At 39.4% G+C, this 27,740-nt stretch overlaps 1 protein-coding gene across 1 annotated transcript; it reads left to right on the top strand.

Moving 5' to 3' along the window:
* The first annotated feature begins 10,097 nt into the window (after positions 1-10,097).
* On the top strand, positions 10,098-11,576 carry LOC140226838 (insulinoma-associated protein 1a-like). The gene has a single exon (XM_072307268.1). The coding sequence runs from the start codon at positions 10,098-10,100 to the stop codon at positions 11,574-11,576; it is 1,479 nt and encodes a 492-aa protein (XP_072163369.1).
* The last annotated feature ends 16,164 nt before the right edge of the window (positions 11,577-27,740 follow it).

The following is a 27,740-nucleotide window of genomic DNA, read 5'->3' as shown; positions in this document are numbered from 1 at the left end:
AGATTACATACACACATACAAACACACACACACACAAACATGCAAGCACTTTTTTTTTAAATTCTTTATTAGAATTTCGTTAAGTGTCACACAGAATTCACATTCACACACACAAAAAAATTATACAAAGACAAACAACATTATATGCACAAACGTTGTACAAAGATTAAGTCAAATTTACAGAAGTATGCACGCGCGCGCACACACACAGAATCACGCACAAAAACACACAAACACACACGCACGACTTTATCGGTATTCTTCTCGTTTTATCCTGTTTCATGTTTATTCGATTTATTCGGTTTATTCATTTTCTCTCCAAAGTGCTCACATGAATATTATCGATCAGCATTAGCGATTGTCGCCTGGAGTGTAAAGCCTCGACTGTTTGATTCATCAATGTTAGGTACAAATGTTGCTCTTTTATTTCACAAGATCCTCACACCTTCGCAATTCAAGTATTCTGCAAAATACCAAAGGGCGCTGAGAGATAACTTTCTACATGAGTTACTTGGATTCGTCAGTTATTTCGTAATTTGGAACGAAAGAGCTAATCGGGAATTAACCGAAGTGACGTCATGGGGAAAGTCGCAATATTTTTTTTTTTTGAATTGCTGGAATTGCATCATTTTCCTGGTTATTAGATGGTCAAAAAAAAATGATTTAAGCAGTTACGTATTTAAGTTTAGAATTCAAAACATGTCGCCTTGGAAGATATAATTATTGAAGGGACAGCTTCAATAGAAGATACCATCCCCTATAGCTCCACCGCGTCCCGTTCTACATCAGCTCAAGATGCGAGGGGCCAACTGTAGAACAATTTAACGCCCGCGATCCGGTCTATTGTCCCAGCGTTCCCCTTTCAGCTTTATCTTAACGAGGCACCCCAGTACACATTGCAAGGATTTACCATTTGAGTAGTTGCCTCGATTTTAGTGACAGGAAATTTGCATTATTCTGGGAAGCAGTCTGAGTATCAAACTTTAGTTTACCGACAAAGACGAAGCGTGTTATCGTTTACTCACATTTTATCACAAGAAAAGGACAAAAAAAATGCGAGGTGACCAATGAATTCCAGTCCGGAATCACCTCTTCAGAGTGTAAAGGAATTGACGGATACCACATCCTGCCTTTGAGACCTCATAACCTATCAATCATTCTGGCGGTAAAGATGTAACCGAAAGGCGAAAATTAAAACAATGAAATATTCATGCTCTCTCTCTTTCCCTAACTAAACGCAAAGTAATGACAAGATTGCCAGTGCAAGTGGTTAGCTTCGAGACACCATAAATCACGATGACATAGAAATTTTTGCTAACTCCATCAGCAATTTTCAGATTACACGTGCGCATTCTATACTACTTCTCGGTCTTTGAACCATGCATTATTTTTTCACCGCCATTCTGATTACCATCCAACTCTACAGAACAAAAAGATATGGCGGCGCTTTGATACATATTTATCCCTCCGCAGTTTCCTTGCCCTGAGCTGATCGAATGATGCTTCTATCGCCTTTGCTGTGTCTTCTGGCTTATTACTTCATTCTGATTAAAATTTCCGCCCATGTACGGTACCCCATCCGGTTCTCCCTGCATCTTGTATCCTGTTGATGCAGAAAGGAATGCAGAAATCTAATTAAATCAAACCAAATCTAATATAATCATATCAAATCAAATCTAATCGATCAATCTGTGCATTTAGTCCACATCTACTCCAGACGACGAACCCATTTTGAGTGCAATCTAGGAATATTATAAATTGTATAAATAGGCCTATTAATATCTTTTTATGTGTCATCATTTGCATGGTTATTGTTTTCATATCTACAGTATGAATAAAAAAAAAGAAAAACGAAAGGGAGGAAGAGAGAGAGAGAGAAAGGGAGAGATAGACAGAAAAAAAATGGAAGGAGAGGAAGATCAACATCGTCAACAACAATAACAAGGAAAACAGGGGACTCATGAATAGTTATAAGCATGAAGAGAATATCGTTGATTATCCCAGTGGAATTACACTCAGAATGCACTCATTAAGTTACCTTAATTCAAATTTACTTTTTCTTGACATATGAAATGGTCAGTAAAGGTCTTGTGTGACTGCTCGGCTACATCCAATTGTCCAACGAATCTTTGAACGAAGAACGGTATTATTTGGAGGCAGGGCTCAATGAAACAAAAGGGTCACAGTGTTGTGTATTGAACACTATTACCTTTTTTTATCTTGTCCAACGAAGTGGTTATAATAAGGTCTTATTTACACAGGGTAGCCTCTTCAGTATTGCCACTGCGCTATTAACCAGGGGTCCTGCCATTATTATTACCCGAGCGTTGCCAGGTACCCATTGGTCGAGAGGGATATGGTGGATAAAAACATCTTATCCAAGGACGTAAGCACCGGGCGGGAATCGAACTCGGGTCCTCCGATCGAGAGTCGGGAGTCTATGCCTCAGGCTGTAACAATAGCCGGGTTCACACGTACAAATTAGCGGGATGACGATCGCGATGCTCATCCCGAGTTTTTTTGCGAGCGTCCACACGTACCAAATTAGCGGGATAGCGATCGCGATCGGTATCCCGCTAATTTGGCGAGCGTCCACACGTACCGAATTATCCCGCTAATTGCCGATAGAGCTCACAGCAAAGCCTGCAAACTGGGTCACACAGCGCCCTTCTCTATCACCACCTATGCGCACTTACACCTTTGTCCATTGTCTTTTACGCGTCATTGGTGTGGTTCGCGCGCTGTTGTTATTGTTCTCCAAAGAGGTGAAGGACCTCCTCGCAGAGGCCTCGCTGTTGTGATGTGCGCATTGCATGATGGGATGTAAAAACTCGAGATTCTAATCCCGACCGTTCACACGTACCAGCGCGGGGCCAATTATCCCGCTAATTGGCGAACCAGCGCAAGATTTCTTGGGATTAGCATCGCGATGCTTATCCCGCTAATTTTCGGGTTTTTTCTGTCCACACGTGCAAAAAACTCGGGATGACGATCGCGATGCAAATCTCGAGATTTGTATCCCGCTAATTGATGTACGTGTGAACCCGGCTAATGATATATACTTGGTAGGTAAGCCTTCGTCCGGCTTTTACCCCCCCCTCCAAAAAAAAAAAAAAACACACAAAACAAAACAAAACAAACAAAAACAAAACAAAAACAAAACAAAACAAAACAAAAACAAACAAACAAACAAACAAACAAACAAACAAACAAACAAAAACAAAAAACAAAACAAAGCAAAAACAAAACAACAACACACACAAAACCCCCCAAATATTGCCGACTCTGTGGTCTTGACCCAATCAATATCCTCATAATGGCATGTTTATCCTAGAAAACCTTGATATCAGGAAGAAACGAACGGATGGGGGGGGGGGGGAGGCATTTACTGTGTAAAGGAATTGGCGTGGCATCAATCCTTTGTACATTTTTTGAACAAAGAAACAAAGAAACAGAGAAAGAGATAGAGTGGTAAAGGAAGAGAAAGTCAGAGAGATTGAAAAAAAAATCGATTACAAAGGAAGAAAAATACGCACACTTACACACGCATACTCTCCCTCTCTCTTTCTCTCACACACACACACACACACACACACACACACACACACACACACAAAGAGTCACAGCATCTTTACGTCCACACTCATGGAAGCTTTTAAACGTGCTGTTTCGACTTCTCTCTTCGAAGTATCTCTCAAACAATAAAGTTTCCTCAACAGTCGCTCGTCGTAAATAGCTCCTAATCTTTAGCATGACACAGTTTAAGAACCGGTTCTATTCACAAATTACTCTATATATTAGTTGTTATAACGTCTTTATGTATCGAAGTTTTGTTAAAGAATCAACGGGAATGTTTGTCCTCTTGAAATGTTCATCTACTCTACAGCAGTTCAAATTCATATCGTATATCACACGTATTATGTAAAAGGCGAAAAGAAACTAACTTGTTTCTTTCTTCATGGGAGTATAAAGCCATTATTTTGAGCGTAGCAGCCACGGAGAAAATATTTTTTTTCCAAGTGAGTCATGAAGTTATGGTCCGTTCTTCCAGAAGTGAATAAGAAATCCAGCACAGATGACGTTCGAATCAGGTGACTTTACTACAATTATTTACATGCACGTCAGTCACCAGGTTGGATGACATATTAATGATAAGATGATCAATACAGTTTCAACAGTTGTCCAAATTTACCCATTTTTTCCGATCTTCTGTCTCACCATAAAGGTGCTCCGTTATCATCACCGCCTGTTTGAAAATGGCTTTATATCCGTGGAGCAATTTTCCTCTGAGCTCATGCTTCAAGTGGCGTCATAGTGCATGCAAAATAACGATTACTTCCCTATGCCTCCCTTGCGATTAATCAAAGTGAAATTCGAGGAAAACTGCATCTTGAACGAAGATTACTTGAGTGTAACTCAACCTTTCAAGTGTGGCAATCTGCTGTATAAATTTTGGCCAGAGTTGGCGGTAAGCATGGCATTCCGCTGTTGGAGCGACATGGAGCAGCGCCTGGCCGACATGCCGAAAGTCATCAACACGCGCCTTTTGTAATGATTGCCGAAATGTAATCCCGGTACCACCATAAATTAGTAATGGCAAGAAGGCACAAGAGCCGTACTTAATTTACGGCTTTAATTAGGGAAGGGGTTTTATAGGGTTCGGTTGGGTGTCTACCGGGGGAGCGCTAAGTACGCCACGCATGACGAAGACATGGCAAGTACTGAAATTTGTCCTTAGAATTTGCGGATTGAAAAAAATACTCATATTATATTGCAAATTGTTTGACCTGACCTCAAAAGGTGAATGTCTTTGCCAAATCCTATAAAGCACAAAGTGTGTATTTCTCTGTCTGTGTGTGTATGTGTTGAGTGTGTGTGTGTGTGTGTGTGTGAGTGTGTGTGTGTGTGTGTGTGTGTGTGTGTGTGTGTGCAGATGTATTTACTTAAGACGAACTCTTATAAACTATTATGGAGGATGTGCATAACGCATTGAATCAAAATGTTCATTTTTATTTCGCAGATACTCTGCAGAGATATCTATGTTTTGTACAGAACTGAGTGCTGTACGCAGTCCTACTAATCGCATTCTGGCATTCCAGTGCCAAAATTTGACTGTTAATAGACGGAGGATATTTACGAGCTCACTTCACTGCTATAGGCAACGTCTGTTTGTGATGCAATGATGAAGCATTATTTTATCATAACTATCCAATTTTTCAATTGTTTAATTTCAACACGGAGGCACACTTTGCACCAGTCGAACGGCCACATGTTATAAAAAAATGCTACCCGAAATATCTCAAGATTACAACTCCATTCATCTTCAAGTCCCCTGCCGTCTGACCTAATGTTCTTTGCTAAGAGTTCGTCATAGAACTAATTTTTCTAATTGATGAAAATTATTTGAGTGATTATATTCATGTTATCTTACAAATTGATACCACGCATTTCGCCAAAGTGTATTCAGCACAGCTGAACAGTTTTGGATCAAAATGGAGACACAAAGAATTAGGATTTCATTTGGGTGTACACGAGGTTGACGAATCATTTTTGTTTGTTTGTTTGTTTTTTTGTCATACTAGTCCAATTCTTCGTAATGACGTGATTTTACATGTATGTCGACCTTAAGGTCACATAAATCTCTTGATGAAAAGTTTACATTTTGACAAAACAAAATATAGAACGTTGAAGCTAGAAATCGCAAAAGAAATATGAGAAGGCGGACTGCGTGTCGTCTCTGGCTTGACCAAATTACAGGACAGATAATAGCTATAGGGATATGTCTAAGCACATTAAGCCATGACCCCTGACCTTTTACCTATGATTGTGTAAGGTAGTATAGCGCAACTTGTTTACCGATCTGCATAAGTGCAATTATAGTCTTACTAATTAAAGGCAGCTTCCTTTGTTTGACAAAGGGCAATTATTCATAATCTTCCTTGACAAACACAACTCAAGAGAATTTATTTAAGAAATGGGGTAAGATATGAAGACTTCCACTGATTCTTTTGAATGGGATTAGCAGAGAATTTCTTCATACTTTGTAGACATTGAAACAAGTCGTTATTTAATCACAGCACAATATTACCATTATCATTATCGTTAATGTTCATCTTCAGTTGGAGTTTTGTAAACGGTATGGTTATCTTTCATTAGTCGGAAAACAAACAAATAATGTGCGATCTAAAAAATATTTCGATGCCTTCATCGAACAATGCCGAAGGGAAAATATTATGCTGATCTATGATGGCGCCCCATACACCTGCTCCTCTATAAAGATGACAAAGTTAAAATGAGACAAATCAATGTGGTCATTCTTCCCCCTTGATAAAATACGCATGGAACGATCAGTGCAATCCATAAATTCCTCAAATACAACCATCAAAATCATATGTATACAGGATATGACTTTTAGCGATGTATTTAAAATCAGGCCTGGTCGAGACTTTTTTTATTACCTATTCTTTTCTATCTCCTTCCCTCCACACCTCTATATATATTATCTATCTATCTATCTATCTATCTATCTAACTATCTATCTATCTATCTATCTATCTATCTATCTATCTATTTATCTATCCAACTATCTATTCATCTATCTATCTATTCATCTATCTATCTATTTATCTGTCTATCTGTCTATCTTTCTATCTATCTATCTACTATCTATCTATCTATCTATCTATTTATCTATCTATATATCTGTCTATTTATCTATCTATTATCTATCTATCTATCTACTATCTATCTATTTATCTATCTATTAATCTATCTGCCTGTCTATCTATCTGTCTATCTATCTGTCTATCTACTATCTATCTATCTATCTATCTATTTATCTATCTACCTACCTATTTATCTATCTATATATTTATCTATCCATGTAGGTATCTATACATCTCTTTCTAAGAAATATGGGAGAGATGAAAAGGAGACTTAACATTTTACATATTTTTCTTTGCCCGAGGTATTCACTAAAAAAGGGGGAGAGTTATTGATAGGTAATCCATCTCTCATTTGCCAAAACCGGGGAAAGGTCTTTTCCCCCCACAAAACAAGGTGGCGAACCATATTACTAGATATAGGAGAGAAAATAACCATAATGAGAAGACATAACGGAATAATGAATCCTCGGCTAGGACCTTGACAAGCTGTACCAGGGATAATGTCGACTGCAGCTGCCAACCCTCGAGGGCCAGGGATCTGCGAAAGCTCAGCCGAAGCTCGTTGTTTCGCGAGCCTGTGAATAGGGTGGTGTGTGGGTGGCTCGGTAGTGGTAACCGAGAAAAAAGAGAGAGAGGGAGAAGTTGAAGAGAAAGGAGGCAGATCAGAGAGGGGGGAGAGGGGAGGAGAGAGGGGGGAGGAGGAAGACAGAGAAGAGACGAGAAAGGGAGAAAGGGGGAGTGAGGGAGTGTGAGAGGGGAAGAAGAAAAAAAATCGGAATGTTTCAGCGGTTTGCGCGTATATTCATCAGATTGTCAAGCTTAGTGGTTATTGCAGACGGGAATTATGTCTGCCCAAAATATTGACTGTCCATTGACTTTCGTTTCATAGCATGCAGTTCTGCAGCTTGAGCATGCAGGGAAGTGAGAGTAGACGAACCCCCTTAGTATACATCCTTGGTGAGTGCTTCTTTGCTAAAGTCAAAATTTAGCTGGTGTTATCAGGTTGTACAAAGTAGTTGCGAAGCAAAAGTTGCAGCCGTAGTCAATATTTATGATTGACCTTTCAGAATTAATAAGAACGTCCTAAGTCATCACTCTATTGCACAGCTCCACATTGCGTAATATTTCTACATACCATAGCTGATATCGCTGTCCTCTTACATGCCAGGTGTTGTGTTGGAGGAGCAATCAGTTTCGATTTGATACCATCGCGAGGAGAATTTTGCTATATACCTTGAAACATGAGCTGGAACTATCAAATTATTCGATCATTCATAATCTATCTAAACTATCTGTATCTATTCTTGGCTTATGATGCTCATCACTGCTTCCCTAACTCTTTGTTCACTCAATGAGATGAGCTCAAGACATGCATTTATATATTTTTTTCTGTTGAGGTATGAGATATTCACACCCAATTAGATTGTTCGAGGACACGCATTGCACAAACGCGATTCCGATGTAGATTTAAATATTTCAGAAAACATGCATTAGTTCTGTTGTTTTGTTCATTTTCCCCCGCACTTTCACTGACGGACATTGTTTAGAAGGGCGGACACGTTTTGCCGGCGTCGAGACCGGATTTGCTGCAGCGTCGAGATCGCGACTCTGTTTTGGTGCTATTTGGCCCCGGTAGAAGCCAAGAAGGGCTGCGCGTGCCGGTCGCGTGCGGGGCTCAATATCTGATGTGCGGCCAAGCATTGAGAACCGGTGCGCTAAGCCCGAATCCGACAGACATTCCAGTGGCGGGGCTTACCCCGCTAGCAAGGTGAGACGCACAACAAAGAGCCAATCACTGCCCCCACTGATTTCCACTGACTCACCCGGCACTGTGTGCGTGCCACGCGACAAGTTTGGCTTTGTCGCAGAGAGCGGGGCTCCAACAAAATGAGCACAACACACTAATGGTGAAAACAAAGATTCAAATGATATAGAAAGGGGGAAGAAGCCCGATGAAGCTCAAAGAATGTGCGTAGGAGAGATGATGGTGTGCGTGTAGAGTGAGGGAAAGAAAAAAAAACACGAGGGGAGTTGTGAAAAGATTTTATATTAAAATCATAGGAAATCAATTTACAGCAAAATAGAAATAAAGTAACATATGCCTTTCATGCATCCTTCCCCTCCCTCCATCCCCCTCTCTCTCTCTCTGTTTTGTGAATGTTGCTTTCTGGATTCAAATCGCTGAAACGCCGATGAAATCACTCAGCATCCACTGCTGAGAAACTAATCACGCCCTTTGCTTTCTTGGCCTGCTGCAATGTGGGCCGCAAGAGTTGAGCAGGGTAAAGCTATAAAGCAGACGGGCTAAAGTGCCGACTGTGATCGCACAACAACAAAGCCGCATCATCCCCCGCCGACCCGACTGAGAGAAGTGATGAGATAAGGAGAGACACGAAGAAAGATGGAGGGGGACGGAGGGGATTTAAGTGAGTGAATGCCATTACAACCACTGGAACGAGGTAATTAGTTTTCGTCGCTCATTCGCCGAGAGCTGAGGCAGCTGATGACGAAACAATCCGAGTCGGGGAGAAGAAAACAATGAAGGGCACGTGCCGGCTAGGTAATAAAGTCGCATTGTTAGATCGGTGCCACAGAATGGACTCCGACAAGCAACACTCAGCCCTCATGAATATTCATCTCATTCGCTTGTTTCTTGTGGGCCACTCTGGGGAACGCGGAGAAAAAAAAAAAGAACACTGAGAAATGCGTAGCGACGAGCGAAGGTAAATACTAAGGAAGAGCAGGACAATCTCATGAAACCACTGATGATATAATGTCTTTGTTAAACATGTAATGTGCCAAAGTCAGAGTAAACTCGCTGAGAGGCGCACGCGCAGCTGGACATGCACTGCCATTGACAGAACTGGTCAAGGAGGACTTCTAATTCGAGAGCTTTGTTGTTGCAACAACCTGCGTTATAGCCTGTTGACTCGAGTGAACCTACGCGAGGCACACAGACGCAGTCTCCCAGCAGCAGCCCGAAGTCTCTCGCGCCAGACACACGACCGAATCATGAATACCGAGCGCCCGAACTTTGTTCGACCAATCAGAATACTCGATCACAATGCCCGGTCTCGCGCTGTGTTCACTCATCAAGCGGATATTTAACAGCGATACATCTTATCTCTTCTCACTTTCCTCACTGGCTTCACGGGAATCGGAGAGCGCTCGCATGATCCATTCTCTTTCCATCATCTTCTCGGCACAAGACAATCACTGTTGCTCCACTGAAAAATAATTTTCCATCCATCTCTCCTGCCGTTGATCCAGCAAAGGAAAACATTTGCTTCTTCATTGTGTGCTTGAGAAATTGACATATTCCTGTGCATTGTTGGTGAGAAAGGCATCTGTCCTTTTCCCGCTTTTTGTTTTATTACTTTATTCTATTTATTCATTTTTGTTTTGTTTTACTCCGACTGCTTCCCTGGCAATATGCCTCGTAATTTTCTCGTGAAAAGGACGAAAAGGACATGCAGCGTGACGTACAGGCAGCGAAATTCCGATGACGAATTTGACGATCTCGGTTTCGTTGACGGTGATTTGACTGACTCGTACATCAGGCCGTTTAACTCACCCGACTCGGGGTACAGTCAGAGCCCCGTCGCCCCTGTGAACCACAAGGAGTCTTCGTTTGCATTCCATTTCGACCGCGATGTGATGGTCGGCTCCCCGAACCACCTGCAGGCATGTGGCCCCGTACCTCATCAAACTCTTACACCTTGCTTCACTAGTGATTTCACCTCGATCACGAAGTCTCCCGTGACACCGAACACGAAGCTTACATTGAGCGCCCCGCCTGCCCTCGGCACCAAACGGCCAAATGCGGACTCGGACCACCACAAGTCGCATCGAGCGAAAAAGCCCAAAGCAGCCAGGAAACTCACATTTGAAGAAGATAATCGTTCCCCGGTTCACGGCACCATCATCAGAGAGGATGTCGATGCAGCCAGCAAAATGAACGGCTCGCATAAAATGGGTGACCCCAATGGGAGCAAACTTGGTGGAGACTTCATGTGCAAGCTGTGTAAGGAAAGCTATCCCGACCCCCTTTCACTCGCGCAACACAAGTGCTCTTGCATCGTGCACGTCGAGTATCGTTGCCCCGAGTGCGATAAAGTTTTCAACTGTCCCGCCAATCTCGCATCTCATCGCCGTTGGCACAAACCAAAGCCAAACAACAACAACAATAATAATACTAACAATAACAACAACAGTTCGAGCAATCGCACTCCCTCCACAAACTCTCCCCGCATCCTCCCTGCTGGAGCAGCTAAAGACGCTCTGAAGCAGTTTAACCCGACAACAGTGCTCAACATTCCGGACGCTACCAGGAAGGTAGACAGTGGAAGTGAGGGGAGTATCAGCAGAGGAAGCACACCGAGCCCCCTCCACCACCTGTTGCCCACGCCCATGGACACACCCCGCAGTACACCCAGCCCGAGCTACCCTCAAAATAACAACATCGATGTCAACAAGACAAGCAAGGAGGACATGCTCTACAATTGTGACCAGTGTGGCCGCAAGTTCCGGCGACCGGCCAACCTCCGCCGCCACATGCAGCAACACAGCGAGACAGAGGAGACGTTCCCATGCCAGTATTGCGGCCAGGTGTTCAGTAGCCTCACCAGCAGGGCTACACACGTCCTCACTCACGCCGTCGGCACCGACAACATGGATCCCGAGGCAAATAGAGACTACTCCTGTGGCATATGTGGTGGCAACTTCCACAGCCGGGTGGCCCTGGAGCGGCATGAGAAGTTGCAGCACAGCAATCCAGGTGAGATGTATCACTGCAAATACTGCTCCAGCATCTTCCCAACATCTCCTGGTCTTACCCGCCACATCAACAAGAGACACCCGTCGGAAAACAGGCAGGTAATCTTGCTCCAGATGCCCCCAATTCGTACCTAAGGTTTGTTTTCTATGGCCAGTGACTTTGCCAGTTTTCAGAGTTGCTAAAAAAATCTTCATCAGGGAAGGGACTCAGCTGTTGTTGATAAGATTCCTTGGAGTCTGAATATAAAGTATAAACACCCGCATACCACAATAGCTAAGATTGTCTATTAAATGAGAGTAAGCAAGAAAGAGAGGAGGGGTGCATCCACACTGTGACTATAGGCGGCTCATTTTGAAAAAGAGTCAATAACAAGGACGATGCATAGTTGGGACTCTGCATCTTCCTAAATAGTGCCTATGATGCCTTCGTCTCATGTACATTCACTGTCCTGCCTATAGCTTCTCTGTGTCATCTCTCGCTAGTAGACGGCACACCGACATGGGACTTTCACTTAACATAGGTATTGTGTTATCTTGGCCAGTTAGACTGTGTTACATTCGTTAAAAACGGAATCGAAGGTCCCTTTGGTTATTGTTAACAAGCTCGACGTGCGTTAAATGCTTCGATAATTACTTCTTCAGTCAGTGTCAGTAATGACCGAACTATTCTCGTATATAATAAATATTATGTCGAATAATGTCATATGATTCAATGTTTATACTTATCTAAAAACAGAAAGGTGTCTGCCGTTTAGCGATGACTGATGACATTATTTTCTTGATTATCATTATGTCGACTTGAATAATTTCTCATTTCGAAGACATAACTGTAATGTACTTTGTTCAAAGGTATTAGATTGTTAATATATATGTATTTATTTGCTGACTACATTCATGTTTCACGGATGTACTGCGTCTTGCCAATATAATTTTTGACATTCCATACTGCCGGAGGCAGTTCTTTGTATTTCTGATTTACTTTGTGCTTAATTTTTTTTTTTTTTTTTTTTTTTTGCTGGAAAATGCGCTCGTTGTGTGGACGGCTGCATCTCTTGTTAGCTGACTCTTCTCTTCATTAATACTAACGTACACAAATTATGGCCAATGACCATTAAACTATTTTGTCGAACAGGGCTCATTCTCCAAGTGACAATATAGAGTCTCATGCAATGTTTACTCCCAAATATTATTAAATACCTGCCACTATCTTTAACCATTATTATCAAAAAGTATAAATGCTAACGCGTGACTGGAAATGACAGGCATCTATTATAAAACTGCCATCATTATACTGTATCAAATCTATGACTGGAGCGGCGCAATGGCTAGATTATAACTGTGTATGATCTGTAACAGGTAACGTGTTTGCGTATATTTATTTTCTTGAATGTGTAATCGCAGTGCAATCATTATTACCTATGATTATTAACAAATTGACGATCAGTGTATTAAGTTCCGTTTAATAGTATAAAACGTGAAGTATATACCTTTCTTGTCCATGCGTAGACGTGCATGAACGCTGAGTCACCTTGTTCAGTGATCATTCTTACGTGCAATGATATTGAATGTGAATTAGTATCCGAATCTAAACGTGTCCAACAGAGACATTTCAAACGGCTGCAAACCTTGCCAATTATTCTCACCCAACCCTGAAAGAAAAAGAGAGCAAAACGAAACAGAACAAAGAGAAACAAAACGAAGCTTTTCTTAATCAAATGGTCAAGCTTATATTTACGCCTCCCGGGAAGTGTAGGAAAAAAAAATGCCTCGACACTCGAGTTTCGACTGCAGGGAAGAAAAAAAAAAAATGCGTAGGTATGCCTCCTTTGTCTGGCCAGCTTTCACCGCCGCCAGCTCTACCGGACACAAAAATTGGGAGAGAGCGAAAGCTGCTGGTACATTGGCTTGTTAACGGGAACGCGAGCTGACGCAAACAAAGAGACCGTTGGATTAGGCGGAGAGAGTGCGCGCCTCTCCGAGATGGGGTTGACTAGGACAGTCAGTTTGGTCCGCCAAAAATTGCCTTTGTTACAGTGAAGAGACTGGTGTGATAATTTGTAATATTTGTGTCTTATTGTTATGGCGAACTAAAACACATCCCATTCGGCACAGGTATTCCTCCTTTTATTCCATCATCTTCTCTTTCTCTTTCCTTGGCTCACAGTCATACAAACAACCTTTCTGTCTTCACTGTCTTCCGTCTTTATCCTTTTCCGAGATCGTTTTTCTTCATCCCTCTCTTTCCCGTCTGGAATCTTTCTTGTTTTTCTTTGCTTCCTTCTGATTAATAACATTTGGCTTAATTTGTCATCTTTTCCACATGCAATGTGAATGTCAAATAGTGCAACTTAATGCAATTTGCTTGTCATTTTCTATGAAGGACTAGCTGATCATGTGCGAATTATTTATTTCGAAAGCGGTGTAGGATGGAGATAGTTTTGTTTTGAGCCGAAAATAGGTCACATGGACATGTTCAGTTGTGGAGAGAGGTTGTCTTCTCACGGCGTGTTTGATTTACTATCTCATGTTAATCAGTCATTCTCTGTGACTTCAGTGTTCAACTTCGTTCTTAATGTCTCTCACTATGTATATTCAATGCACTGCAGAGTAACTTATTGTCAGTATTAAGTGTTTACATTCCATTTAAGACTATTCGAGTTGTTCTCTTGTCGTTATTAGTTTATTCTTTAAAGCCACCGTAGCCTTGGGATTAACCGCAAATTGCGACTATCTCGGTTGTATCGATTTCGCACCAAAACACTCGTGTCTATAGTGTAGTCGATACACTCCTGATATAAGTCCTTATGCATTCACCGTGCCTATTTTAGCCACGAGGTTTGGCCAGTATAATTAGACATAGTTGATAATTTCAGCCTTCTTTTGTGCAAAACCATTCAGTTTTCACAAAATTCTCTGTCTCTGGTGTAATATGCTCACAAATTTCTGATATTTCCAAAAGGCACACTGTGTGATATATGATTACTCTGCAAGACAATCTATTTTTACTTCACTCGTTCGCATAATTGACACCATTTCTCTCTGCCTTTGCTTTTCCATGGATGGAATGCCTTCAGCATATTTTGAGAAGCGTAGAATGTAAAATTGTATTTTTGTAACTGTACCGTGTTTACAATGTATTTTGCAACGATAGCGGCTATATAAAATGAAATATAAATTTTCCAACCTAAATCTCTATTTAAAAAGTGCTGATTAGTATTTGAAGAAAAAGAGAAGATGAATTTCAAAACATCTACTTCTGGTTGATATTTGTACATGCAAATTCAATGAGTGTTACAGACGTGTATGATTCACAATAGTTGCTCAACAGAAGGCGACTGAGTTACGACTAAAGGCTGCTCAATGTGCGTTTAGTAGCCAGTTGTTTGAACAAGTTGGTGGTTGTTAAACAGATTTGCTTTTCTCTTAGAAGGTTTTAAGGTCATTAGTCATGTGCCTTGTCATTTCGGTTTTTAAACATCTGTTTGATTAAAAAAACAAAACAACATCAACATTCAAGAAGCGCCTTGTTATCAATTTAAGGATGCGAAACATTAAAGATTTGTGTTCTATTGTCTACATTGGCTTGATATCACAATGTAAAGGCGCAAACAGCAATTACTGACGTTATGCGTTGCAGACAGTGTGTTGTCCAATGTTGGTTGAACAATCCGGACCCGCTGTAATTTGTACCTTATCTTATGGTAAAGTTGTTTTACTCAAATCCAGGAGTGCTCGTCCGGTCTCACCGCGTATCGAGCAACAATGAAACAAACTCAGTTGTTTACAATGTTTTATGATATTGCGGTCTGGATGCTTTGTCAATATTTGTAGCGAGTTGTTTGATTGTTATCCACTAGGGGGAATCGATGTCTGTGTTTTATTTTTTCTTCATAGTTTGCGAAATGAGTAAAAGATATCGGTAAAGTTTGTACCACCTTCTCGTTAATCACCAGGGTCAGTGTCTTGAATGGGAAGTCCTGACAGTTTGAATGTTGCTGTCTTTATAGTTTTTCCAGCCTTAAACTCGCATATCATCATTCCCAATGTGTATCATAATGTAATCTGTTACCTGTTAATATGATTTTTTTTTTAGATAAGTCTTTATTGTTGTGTCATATTCATGATCCAAAGGCAGTAATATCTTGAAAGTTATTATTTAATTCAAACCATGCCCTTTGCTTTGTCCTTCTGTTTTTATTGTTTTAAACACACTCGCAATGTATATATTATGGATTATATCAAGTATAAGAAACAGCTCGCTCAAAGATAAGAGTAATTTATCGCAACCATATGTATTTACGATAATATTTTATCTATTAAGTTATTGGACAACATTCCAACTTATTTATTACATCACACACCTTGCTGTTTGAATTTGGTGCTGCAAACGAAACGATGAATATTGTTCGTACTTGTATTATTGCAGTTTTCTTCATGTTATCTAAGTTTGCTTCGTTACCTTCTATTCTAGGCATCGAAAAGATGCGAGAACTTTTGTAAGTTGACACAAAAATTCATGTATTTATTTGGGTAAATCACTATATCATTCCGACTTTGTAACAACTGTATTTGGTATAATATATACAGTGCAGTTGAATGATTGCATCTCAGTGTAATATAAGTTAACTATTTGTGAATTGAATGAATAAAATGAATCGATTCATATACAATAAAAAAAAAAATCAGGGACTCTTGTTGTCATTGTTGCTTTCCTTTGTCCAAAACCGATAAATTGCTCATTTGAAGTAAAGGCTAGTCACATGTCAATGTGACTGTAACGATTGACGACGATGATGATGGGGATGAGGATGATGATGATAACAAAATCGTATTGGTGGTCGGTGGAAGGATAGCGCTCTGAAAGATGAGCATCCAAATACGTCTCTATGCTGTCATGCTGTTATACTACCACACTATGATGTAACACGATGATGGTCGCGATCAATCATCAATCTACGTGATATAGAAGTGCATGCATGATACTTGTTTATGCGTATAACATGACCTGGATTTGGTGGTAGTCATGGTGACGATGTAGGTGATGATGATAATGATGATGAAGATGATGATTGATGATGATAACGATGATGGTGAGGGTGATGAAGATGATGATTGATGATGATTGATAATGATAACGGTGATGGTAAGGATGATGATTACCATGATAATAATCATGATGTGAAAATGACCATAATGATTATTATCATGACGAATACGTGAAAGATAGAAACGATGAAAAGACAATTCTTGGCCGGTTAGAATATAGTCTGAAGAAAGAGGTCAAAGTTTTATAAACAACAGTGAAAAATTGACCAAAATCAGACAAAAATAGGGAAGTTATGACATCGTAAAATTTTGCCAGTTTTGACAAAACAATTCTTGAGCACATTTATTATGAATATGCAATTGAATGAGTTGATAATGTCATCTCCTCACAACTTGCATATACTTTACACACAAACTCTGGAAATTTCCATCTATTTCTTGTTGTTGTTGTTGTTGATTAAATGCAATAATGAACAAGTCTCAAATTCCTATATCCAAATTATATCTCTAACTGTTCATTAAAGTTAAGTTAAAAAGCCAGGAAGGACATTACGCTTTACTCTTATTCAGCAGAAAATCAAATTTTGTCAATATTTTTTTTTTTTTGCACATGATCAATAGAAAATTGAGAAATGATAACATTATCAGCTCACTCATCTAAATTATAATTCATATCAACAGTTCAATATCTATTTTGCAAACATTTTCTAATCTTTCACATCTTATAACTTCCTAATTTTTAATCCGATTTCGTTAAACACTTTTATTGTTGTGCTCTTAAATTGTCTGTCTTTTTAAAGTTATTTCTGGTCCAGAAAAATTATGATTACTAATCAAATTCCACAAAAAGGTCTATGATGTTGTTTTGACAACTTTTGATTGAATAGATCGACTGGTTTTCACATCAGTGATCGATCATTTAATCATAAGACTAGTAAAATCAATGCTGAATGAGGTGGTGATTATGATCATCATGAACAAAACGTATATTGCGTGTTAATACCGTGATGATGGTAATGGAAATTGTTATAAACATTAATAAGAACACATCGTGTAACATCAAAAAGAGGGTAGATATACCATAAAAGACAGTAATTCAGTCATACTCATTCACTTAGTAATCCATTCATTAATTCGTTCTTTTTCTTCCATTTCTAACAGAAATCTATAAGATAGAGATTTTTAAACAGAAGATAGGCGTACAAACTAATATTACAGTGTACAAAAAATGTAATTCGTAAGTTCGTAAATCAATTTGAATATACGAAAATGCTCGAAACTGGGAGGACTTATAAAAAAAAAGCAATGCTTGTAGGGTACACCCCCCAAATAATTGATATATTAATATACTTAAAAAAAAAGCGGAGTTGCACAATTAAATTACTTGGCCTTTATAGAGAGGTAATGAATGGACGGAGCCGCTGAGCAAATGCTTGATGTTAAAAGAAAATAAGTTTGATGTTACGATTCTTTTGCAAGCATTAACGAGCAAGGGTTTACAATCTTATAATGATAATGTATATGGCGTTAGGTTTAATAATGAAGCTCAGATAAATTTTTAGTAGATAACTAAAGAATATTTTCCCGAGGTTAGTTTTGAAAGAATTCAAACTTGTATGGGGCCGCTTTTAAACAATCACACAGTATGACGCAAATATTACATGTGAAAATAAAAAGACTAAACTTCACATGGCACGTATGTCTGAGGATACGAAGGTGAATATGAAACAAAGAAAACAATGGCATCAACCTTTATTGTGTACATATAAGATGATTTATGGTGATGATCTTTCTATTGACAATGTTCCTGCTTTCATGCATCGTCAAAATCATCTGACAACAATTTGTCATAACTCTCGGTATAGTAGCCCATTGTGGCATATTGCTTTGTTGACATTATATAGCCTACATAGAGTGAGCACATTCAAATGTGTGGTTGATGTTTACATAATCCGCTGTAAATCAACCAATTAGATCATGATTACGAGTAAGATACCCGGAACGTATCGAAGTTATTGTCCTCCAAGAACGCGACAAGAAATGGGCAAAATTCATTTCATCACTCAACGCGAAGCACGTATATGATTTAATTTGAAGTTTGACCTATAAAGGATTTTGTGTGTTGTTGTTGTTGTCGTCGTCGTCGTCGTCGTCGTTGTTGTTGTTATTGTTGTTGTTGTTGTTGTTGTTGGTGGCGGTGGTTTGTTGTTTCTCCACAAACGACCAAATCATGACCATATCATACAACTTTGTTTGGTTAATAGCATATCTGTAGGATAATATATAGAGCAATTATATAAGGTGAACAACCGTGTAAAGGTAACAACACTAATGTATATATATATATATATATATATATATATATATATAATATATTCATATCTTTTTTTAATCTGTAAGTTGGTTAATATGTTTTCGCTTTATTGCATATATATCATTCCGAACGAACTTTTTACTTTGGTATCAATAATCGACATCCGCTGGCGTTTTACGATCTCCTTTGTATTTTCTTATCAGAGGCTCATTTTTATCAACAAGTATTTCATGACAATAAATCTCGTCGGCAACCGTTGGAAATGTTACAAAATGATAACGGCCCCTCAAAGACATGCATGCCCAAGCAATCCACAAATACTACTGGGAGTCGTAAACAGCCTGTGGCTACATGTAAACTATAAGAAAAAAAACAAACCACACACACACACTCAAGAGTATTATGTAAACTAACGGGCCGAAATCAGATAAATGAATCAATCCCTGTATAACGGCTAATTAGGTCATTACGAGGCAGATAAGTATATGAAATATGAAAGCTCCCAAGCCGCTGCGCTCCCTGATCGAATGGTGATGCGCGCCGTGAAATATTAATTCGCTCGCTATTTCTGCGAAAGGCGCTGCTCGCACTCATTAATAACTCGAGACGCTTGTACAATGTATTGGTATGGTTGTCCATCAATATTGCATGAAGCGTAATACCTACAATGAGCGAGGTATACCTCGACCGAGTCGTGGGACTAAACGGCCATTAACTCGGATTTATCAAGGGGGCAAACGAATGGCATTATCGCTCAGATTAATATAAACAATTCATGAAAAACCATTTGAAAACAACACTGTATGAATTATCTTCATATTACCGTGATTTTCTGAAAGGGGTTCACATCTTGCGTAACACACAGTGAATTACCTTGATATTAGACCGTCAAGGGGTGATGGATAATAAAATCATTGCGTGGCAAAACCGAAACACATTAAATTTTGTACTATTTAAAATCAGACAGTCAGGAGTAATCTTTCACAGAATCTGGATGAAATGCGAGGCCGGGTTTGCTTCTGGCCTCCGATAGGGTGAAACCAAAACCCCTCAGTATGTTCTGTGAAGTATAGCCACTTTATAGACAAATGCCAGGAACCAAATAGAATGTAATTTCCCCGACAATGAAAGGATGTACAAAGAGACGCCGCCATCTACAAAAAAACAAACTCATTTTCCTTCGCATCATGGATGGCTGACGTGGAGATGTTCGGGATATATATCGTGCCTTAAAGTGTTCTTCATTTGTGCACATATTAAAGTCATTGTTTACAATTGGGAGCAGTGATTTTAAAAAAATGTTTGAGTTATCACATTTTATGCATATTTGTTGGTCAGCTGTATCACAAAACATCCTAACATAATTATAAAGATTTCCCAACAAAGTCTAAAATATGAGGAGATATCACTATTTTTTCTCAATAAATCGATGGTAGATGGTTTATTCTATAGAAACAATGATATTATACTATTATTCACATTGATTGTACTGATTAACATTTATACATCGGTTATTTCTAACCCAATCTCACATTTTATAACTTTTTTGAAGCACTAAAGCTGAGTTTTTGTTTCATCTACAAATGGTAAATAATGCCTTAAAGCTCACTAGACGATACCATCATTCATTCCTTCGTTCTATCGTAAAAAGAGAGAAAGATGGAAGGGGCACAATGAAATGAGAGAGAGGGATTTGTGCCATCTTTTTTTTTTCCAACAGCTTTTTTGTTTCAGTATTATAATGGAAGAGATCTTTCTTTGGTCGGATGAAAGAGCCAAGTAAATTAGGCATAATAAGCTTTCATCATGACAATCATTCACATTCAATGCTAATGTAGGCCTATTCATTGCCCACTTCTTGAAACAAACCATAATACGTTTTTTTGTTTGTTTTTCTTATAGCGCATCAGTTCGTATAATGACAAGATCACTTCAGTATGCTGAACTTGCTTCGTCAGTGTCGTCAAAGATATTCCGATTAACTGAGCGGCATATCGAAATTTGACAGAATTGCTTTTACACTGAGAAAATGAGTAGAGAATGTCCCAAAATAATGCGCTGTCATTTTTCTTTTCTATGGATATGGCGGCATGTTGCTCTTTTGATGATCCAATATTGCCGTTAATCATTGATATGTTGTGGAAACAGTATGTGGAACGATGTAACGCTACACGGGTCTTGTTGTCTCGCACGAACGTGTGCGTGGATTTGCAAAAACTGCCATCCAAGTATTTTACACAAATTGCAAGATACATTATTTTTTTATCAGTTTATCAGCCCTGAGCTTTTGATCAAATTAACCTCGGGGTGAAATTCACTTACGCCCTGGACCAATCACATCGGTGTCTCCTCAATTTTGTGTAGGCCAGACAGTAAAAAAAAAAAAAAAAAATAGACGTCCATCGATGAAAACAAGACGACGAAAGATTCGAGAGCAGAATCATTCAGAACGTGGATTCTGATTTCTCAGATGCGATGTACAAGACAGTAGCGATCACTGCTCACGCTGGGTGGGGGGGGGGGGGGGGCGAGGAGGGAGGGGCGAGGACGACAGGAAAATACGCACGGATAGGATATACACACGGAAGCGAACTTTATCACGACCCCAACGGCGACATGACAACACTCTCCTAAATCGATTACCGGTGTAGAAGAGGTGATGGAGGGGAGACAAATAGATTGAAGGATGTTATTCCATGAATCATCGTCACATTGTTGCTTGGACAGCGGTAGGTGATACCAGTCACTATAGGACGGGTATCAAGGAAGGAAAAAAAAAATGCTCTCGGTGGTGATAGGAGGGGAGATATCATGGGGCTACTTATCGTTTTGTGGACAGTATAGGTTTAACACTGAAGCTCATGGAAGTCCGCTCGGAAATGCGTCAAACAAACAAACAAACAAACAAACAAACATTAAAAGTGTATCTAAGGGTATACATACCATATACTGTCTAAAGTTATAAAACATTGATTATTCATGATTATCAATGATATCACTTCTGTGAAATCACGGGTAAAGGGATGACCTAATCAGATTTATAATGATGGATATGACGAATGATGATTGGTACTGATGATACTCTTGTGGATCATAATGAAAATGATAGTGATGATAATCACCATTATCACCAACATCATCATTTTCATAATCATAACTGTCATAATTATAATCTTGATAATAGTTGTGATCGTATAGTATTGATGATAGCGGCAAATGAAAATTATGAAACGAATTCAGGGCGCTATGGTTCTTTGCACTTTCTTTGTTGCACCCCCTGTATAGCCTTTAATGAAATTAGAATTGGACAAAGAAGTGGAAATGGTCGTAATCTTGATGGACGTGACGCTGGGCAGATATGATATTCAGCCGAAATTGTCAAATTTTGACTGCACCGTCAGTCACCGCTGTCTGGTCTGCCTACCCTGCGGCTTGCCTAATCGGTACATTGTACGGACAGACAGACTGCCAGAAAAACAACTCGGGGTGAGGGGGAGGGGGGGGGGGGCGGACGGAAGGGATGGCAAAAACCTACAAAGACACACTGGAAGGTCATTGACCTAACCGACGGCGAGAACTGGTTACAGAAAGAGGAAAAAGAAGTGGTGTGCGATGAATGTATTGAAGGAAAACACAACGGCTGTACGGGATGCTTGAAACTCCTATTGTTTTATTACGGCCATGGCCACTGTTACTGACCAGTTGCTTCCAAACTTGTGGAATGTGTTCATCTTTCCGAAGAAATCATCATGTTTTCGATGTGTTCGGCCTTCTTTGAGTAGGTTGACTTTATTCATTTAGGTCGAATGCATATTTTAGCTTACAAGTGTCATTTATCTCGGGCCATGTAAAAGTTCTTCATGTGCGGGTTTTTATTCTGAACAAAATGGATGGTGTTTGAAACAGAGGGGAGGAAGGAATTATAACATTTGCCAAAGAACAGATGAACAAGAGACCGCTCGTAGTGTTTATAACTCTAAACTAAAAAGAACAAAAAAGAAAGAAAAGCAATGATAAAGCGGAAATCAATTCTCGTCGAACAGGTCCTGGCAGCTTTTACTCACCTGTGTACATACAAAAGAGGGTAATTATCAAAATGCTTAGCCGCATGCAAGCCGCATCACCAAATAAAAGTGATCTGACTTCAGCGGAAGACATTCAACAAGTCCACTGTGATTTGTGATAACAAGGTAACAAGTAAATTTGTCATTCCAATTCCAGACATTATTATATGCATTACAGTATATGATTTATTTTCATGATCGACTAGAAGGGTATTTTGTGTTCATTTATACTTCAGGGGTATATGCATAAGCTACACTGCAAAAAGTCCGGTGTTAAATAGTGAACACCGAGCTGGTGTTAAATTTTCGGTGCTCATTTATGGTGTTAAATTAACACCTACGGGTGTCATTTCCAAATTTTAAACTGTTTTTGGAAGAGTTTCCTAGTAACTGCACTTCTTGTTGATTTTTGATTTAAACAAGACGATCAAGAATTTTACATTAAAATACTAGATTTTTGAAAAAATGTGAAAATAAATTTACACCAAAGTAACACCAGCTGATGTGGTCCCTTATTGAAGCTGGACGGGTGTTAAACCATTGATATTAACACCAGCAAATATCAAATCAACACCATGTGGTGTCATTTTTGAATTAACACCAGTACAGTGTCAAAATAACACCAGATACAGTGTCAAATTAACACCACGAAGTGTCAGGTGAACACTTTTCAACACCATCACAGTGCATTTTTAACACCTGTGGGTGTGGTCCTTTATTGAAGTTTGATCGGTGTTAGATTTAACACCCGTGGTGTTAAATCTAACACCGATGTTTTTACAGTGTAGGAGGGAAAAAAAGGTAGCAACCATTGTTACCTTATACAGCACATCTTAGTACACTAAAAGTAAACGCGAGAGATGTAAATCTCGAGACAATTGCCAGAGATCAATTACGCGTATTTTCAATCTCGTGTTCGTGGCTATATGAAATATCTCCATCGGAAATCGAGAATGCAGTTTTCCCAGCATTTTCTCTTTTTTTTTTCAGTTAATGTACTGGCAAGATTCATTTTGCAACATCTCGTCATACCCTGAGATTTTCCGTGTGTATGTGGGGCGATGTTTGTTTTTTCATAATGATATAATAACTGATATTGAGCCTGAGAATTATAATTCTTTTCACAGAGGTTCGCCTCCTTTTCACGTCGCGCAAGGATCGCTCCACAGGAATTTTAACCGCCGGAGAAGCAGAGCTTTATTAAGTATAAAGGCAGGAAAAAAAATCCAGCTGAGATTGAAAGGAAAGGTGAGAGTATGTAGAGGATGCTGCATCATTCAATCACGGTTCAATCAACACATTACCTGATTAAAAGTCTGTCACCTGGTTTTTAGGCAACGATACGTCAAGTTCCCTCCCGTCGTTGTTGCTACTATCTTTTCCCCCTATATACTTCTGTCTTGGTCATACCGAAGTCTCTTCCCTCCTCCCCATTCTATTCTCTTCACTTTGTCCTCTGGGAGTTCTCTGTTTTTCATGGCGACCTGGTTTGCAGAAAGGACGCTGCTCTTATCGAAAGGCAATATAGGTCTAACTCAGCGATGTCTACTGAATATCGGTAAGAGCTAGACTGACTTGATTCGTGATATAGCAAGTGAAAGTGAGGGTGGGGTGGGGTTGTAAAAGACAGGAGGATGGGGTGGCAATGGGATAGGCAAGGGTCCAGTCCTGTAAAAGATGACGAGAGAAGGTGTGAGAAGTTTGGAGTCAGGAGAGACGAAGTGAAGTCTGTAAGGATAGGGATGGGTAGGGGTGGTGGGGGGGGGGGGGGATCAGCTAGACGCAAAGATCGTCATAGGGGTAAAACTCCGCTAAAGTGATGTGATATTGAAGGAAAAGCCAGTATTACAATAGTGGAACAAGCGCCAATTTCATCTGTGAAAACAGACTACAGCAGATTAATGTTAGGGAACATGAGAAATTTCATTTAAAATGTTATATTGAATATAAATTGAATCTTCAGAACGATAATGGTAATAAAGCTCATTTTGAAATAATGTGGCTTGATTTGTTTCTAAATGCTTGATTAAGTGAATTTGTATATCATTTGAGTGCGAGAACAAGAATTGATATACGTTTTTTGAGAAAGAATAAAAGAAAACGTGAGGTTCATTAGCACAGGATATAGCAACAGGGAAACGGGCTGTGGAAGTATCATTACTACGTCTTTACTGAGAATGTAACATACCGGTAATTTGAATGTGCTTTGTTTGTTTATTTAGACAGTGATTTCATGCATTTTGCTTGTTTCTCTGTCTCAATTAGATGAGAGAGAGAAAAAAAAAATCAGCAGTCTGTTGGTTTTTGTGTCCTGCGGTTTTTCATAAATGTTCTATATAGGATATTATTAGTGAATGATGACATAAATTAAAGTCATTTGATACTCCGTACACGGTGATAAGAATAAGATATCTCAAAATAAGGAACACGAATTTCTCCTTCTCGTCTCTCTCTCTCTCTCTCTCTCCCACAAAAAGGACAAAAAGGTAAACAATTATAATACCTTAATCATGACGTCATTTCAAACTGTTCTTACCACGAGACGAAATAATGAAAGACGTATATCATTTACAAATAAAGAGATTTCCCGGCTTTTCATAAACTTTACGTGTTTGCAATGTGATTAAAGTAATAAAGCTACAACATTTGGATGAGGTGAATATTGTTACGTGTAAGTAATGTCTATGTTTATTTCGACTCTGTTTCTGAGCTGGGTAGAAAGGCGCTGCTATAACACGTGGATATTTGGCTATGTGAGGTGTTTAGAATTAACGCAATGGAGTAAAATTATACACATAGCGTATTTTCTCGTGAACACATTGAATCGTGAAACATGACATCAAAAAAAAAAAGGGACAAAACAATTTTGAGTCATCGTCGTGTAACAGCAAAGAAATCTCCCATCAATTACAGGCATCTTTGATTTCTTCATATATTAACATGTCTACGAGCAGAATGTGGCTACCAATCTGAGAGTTGGCCCTTAAAGGCATGTTACCATTTGCAAATGAAACAAAAACCCAGCATTAGTGCTTAAAAATAGTTCTAAAATGTGAGTTAGGGATAGAAACAACCAGTGTAAAAATTTGAATCCGTATAATCGATGTTAAGTATTGTCAAATACACAAAATGTGAACAATAATTATAATAAAAATGTTTCCAGACTAAACCGATAACAGTTATGATTTAGTGAGAAAAATACTGATATTTCCATATATTTTAGGTTTTATTGCAAAAACTTTATATGGTAGGATGTTTTGTAATACAACAGACCTACACATATGCATCAAATGTGATATCTTGAACATTTTTTTTAAATCACTGTTCCCAAAGGTAAACAGGACCTTTAACAGTCAAAGATAGTTTTCGCAAGCTCGTGCAACGTGCGGCGTATAATATCTCGAATGTGAATGATCCACATCAATAAATAACATCACTGGTCTTTTGAGGTATGAATTTGTCTGCCCTCTGTACCAATGAGATTTGGGAGATCGCAACTGTTGATCTACATTTTTTACATTGTTCAGGCATTGAGGGCAAACAAAAGAATCGAAGAAAACTCATACCTCATGTCTTTCGTCAACCAGAATCCAAAGTCGATATTTTTGGATTCAAACGTGTGGTTAATTCTTACCGAGTATAAACACATGCAGACTGATTTCAGGCGAACTGTTCTGAATCTGCGTAGAAAAATTGTTTCCCTCAGACTATCACTTTGTAAGGTTGCATTCACAATGAATGACCAAGCCTTCTCTATCCCATATTAGTGGTGATGGCGAGCGATGGTGATTTTTTTTTCTCACCACACAAGTCACGCGGAACACTGAACATCTAAAATGGATTCTACGCCCTGACGAAGACCAGAATTGGCTCGCCTTTGATAGCTTGAAGCATTTATTTTTTAAATTGCATGTCATATAACGCGCTCTATTTCTGTAATTATGTAGAGAACAGAGCAAAGCAGAAACAAGGACGATGTGAACAATGGTGACAATGAATATGCAACGACTGCACTGTGTTCACTATACTCCGTGAATATATCGCACGCTATTTGACGCAAAACAATAAATTCAAGTGCCATTTGCTCATATTCTCAAGCGTTTCTTCTTTCATTTTCCTATTCATTTTTACCCTCTTTAATCATTTTCTATCCTCCATAAGTCCTTCAAAACTGCATTTGTTGTACTTGTACTTCGTGAAATTTGGCTTTTATGTGTGGGCACAAAAAATGGTCTTTAAACATAAAAAGTTTTGAAGCGTTGCAAACACCATGGCTTAGACTAATGGTATTCATGCTTTTTGATTTCATGCCACCAGACAAACTAAAAGAATGGAGCAGTGCCAGCGTGCTGAAGAAGCAGTTTAGCCCATAATATGCAGAGGAAATGACACCAAGGCATCAAATCGCTGCGGAGTATAAAAGTTTATGGTACCTGAAGTCGGAGCGTGGGAGAGTGAGTGCCAAGCGCCAGCCAGCCAGCGAGCGAACTCACCGAGCCACCCCGTCAGAGCTAGCGGTCTTTTGTTCCGAGCCAGCGCAGCTGAATGAACGCTGTGCGCTCTGCGCTCTTTTTTTTCCCCCTCGAAGCGATGGCAGTGTGTCGGCTAGGAGTGAACGCCAGGTGCTGCCGTACACGGATTAGAAGGATATGTTTACTCGCAAGCGGCTCTGCGAAAAGCTGGAAAGGCATGTTTGGCTGTAAAAATATTCCTTACCGCAGATTTAGCCCTCTCAGAGCATACACACGGTATTATTTTTTTTTTAATGCTAAATTTGAGTTTTGAGTCGAACTGTTTAACTGCTTTTGAAAACACAGGGCGCGTTATGAACCCACAATGAATAAATACAGTGAAGATTAAACATTGAAACAATCC

The sequence above is a fragment of the Diadema setosum genome, chromosome 1 (assembly GCF_964275005.1).
Source record: "Diadema setosum chromosome 1, eeDiaSeto1, whole genome shotgun sequence".
In the NCBI taxonomy this organism is placed as follows: domain Eukaryota; kingdom Metazoa; phylum Echinodermata; class Echinoidea; order Diadematoida; family Diadematidae; genus Diadema; species Diadema setosum.
The sequence above is the reverse complement of the archived record's forward strand: the minus strand, read 5'-3'. Positions and strand labels throughout refer to the sequence as shown.

What these genes read in the sequence shown, in the direction of transcription:
- LOC140226838 (XM_072307268.1), top strand. Translation starts at nt 10,098, where the DNA reads ATGCCTCGTAATTTTCTCGTGAAAAGGACGAAAAGGACATGCAGCGTG.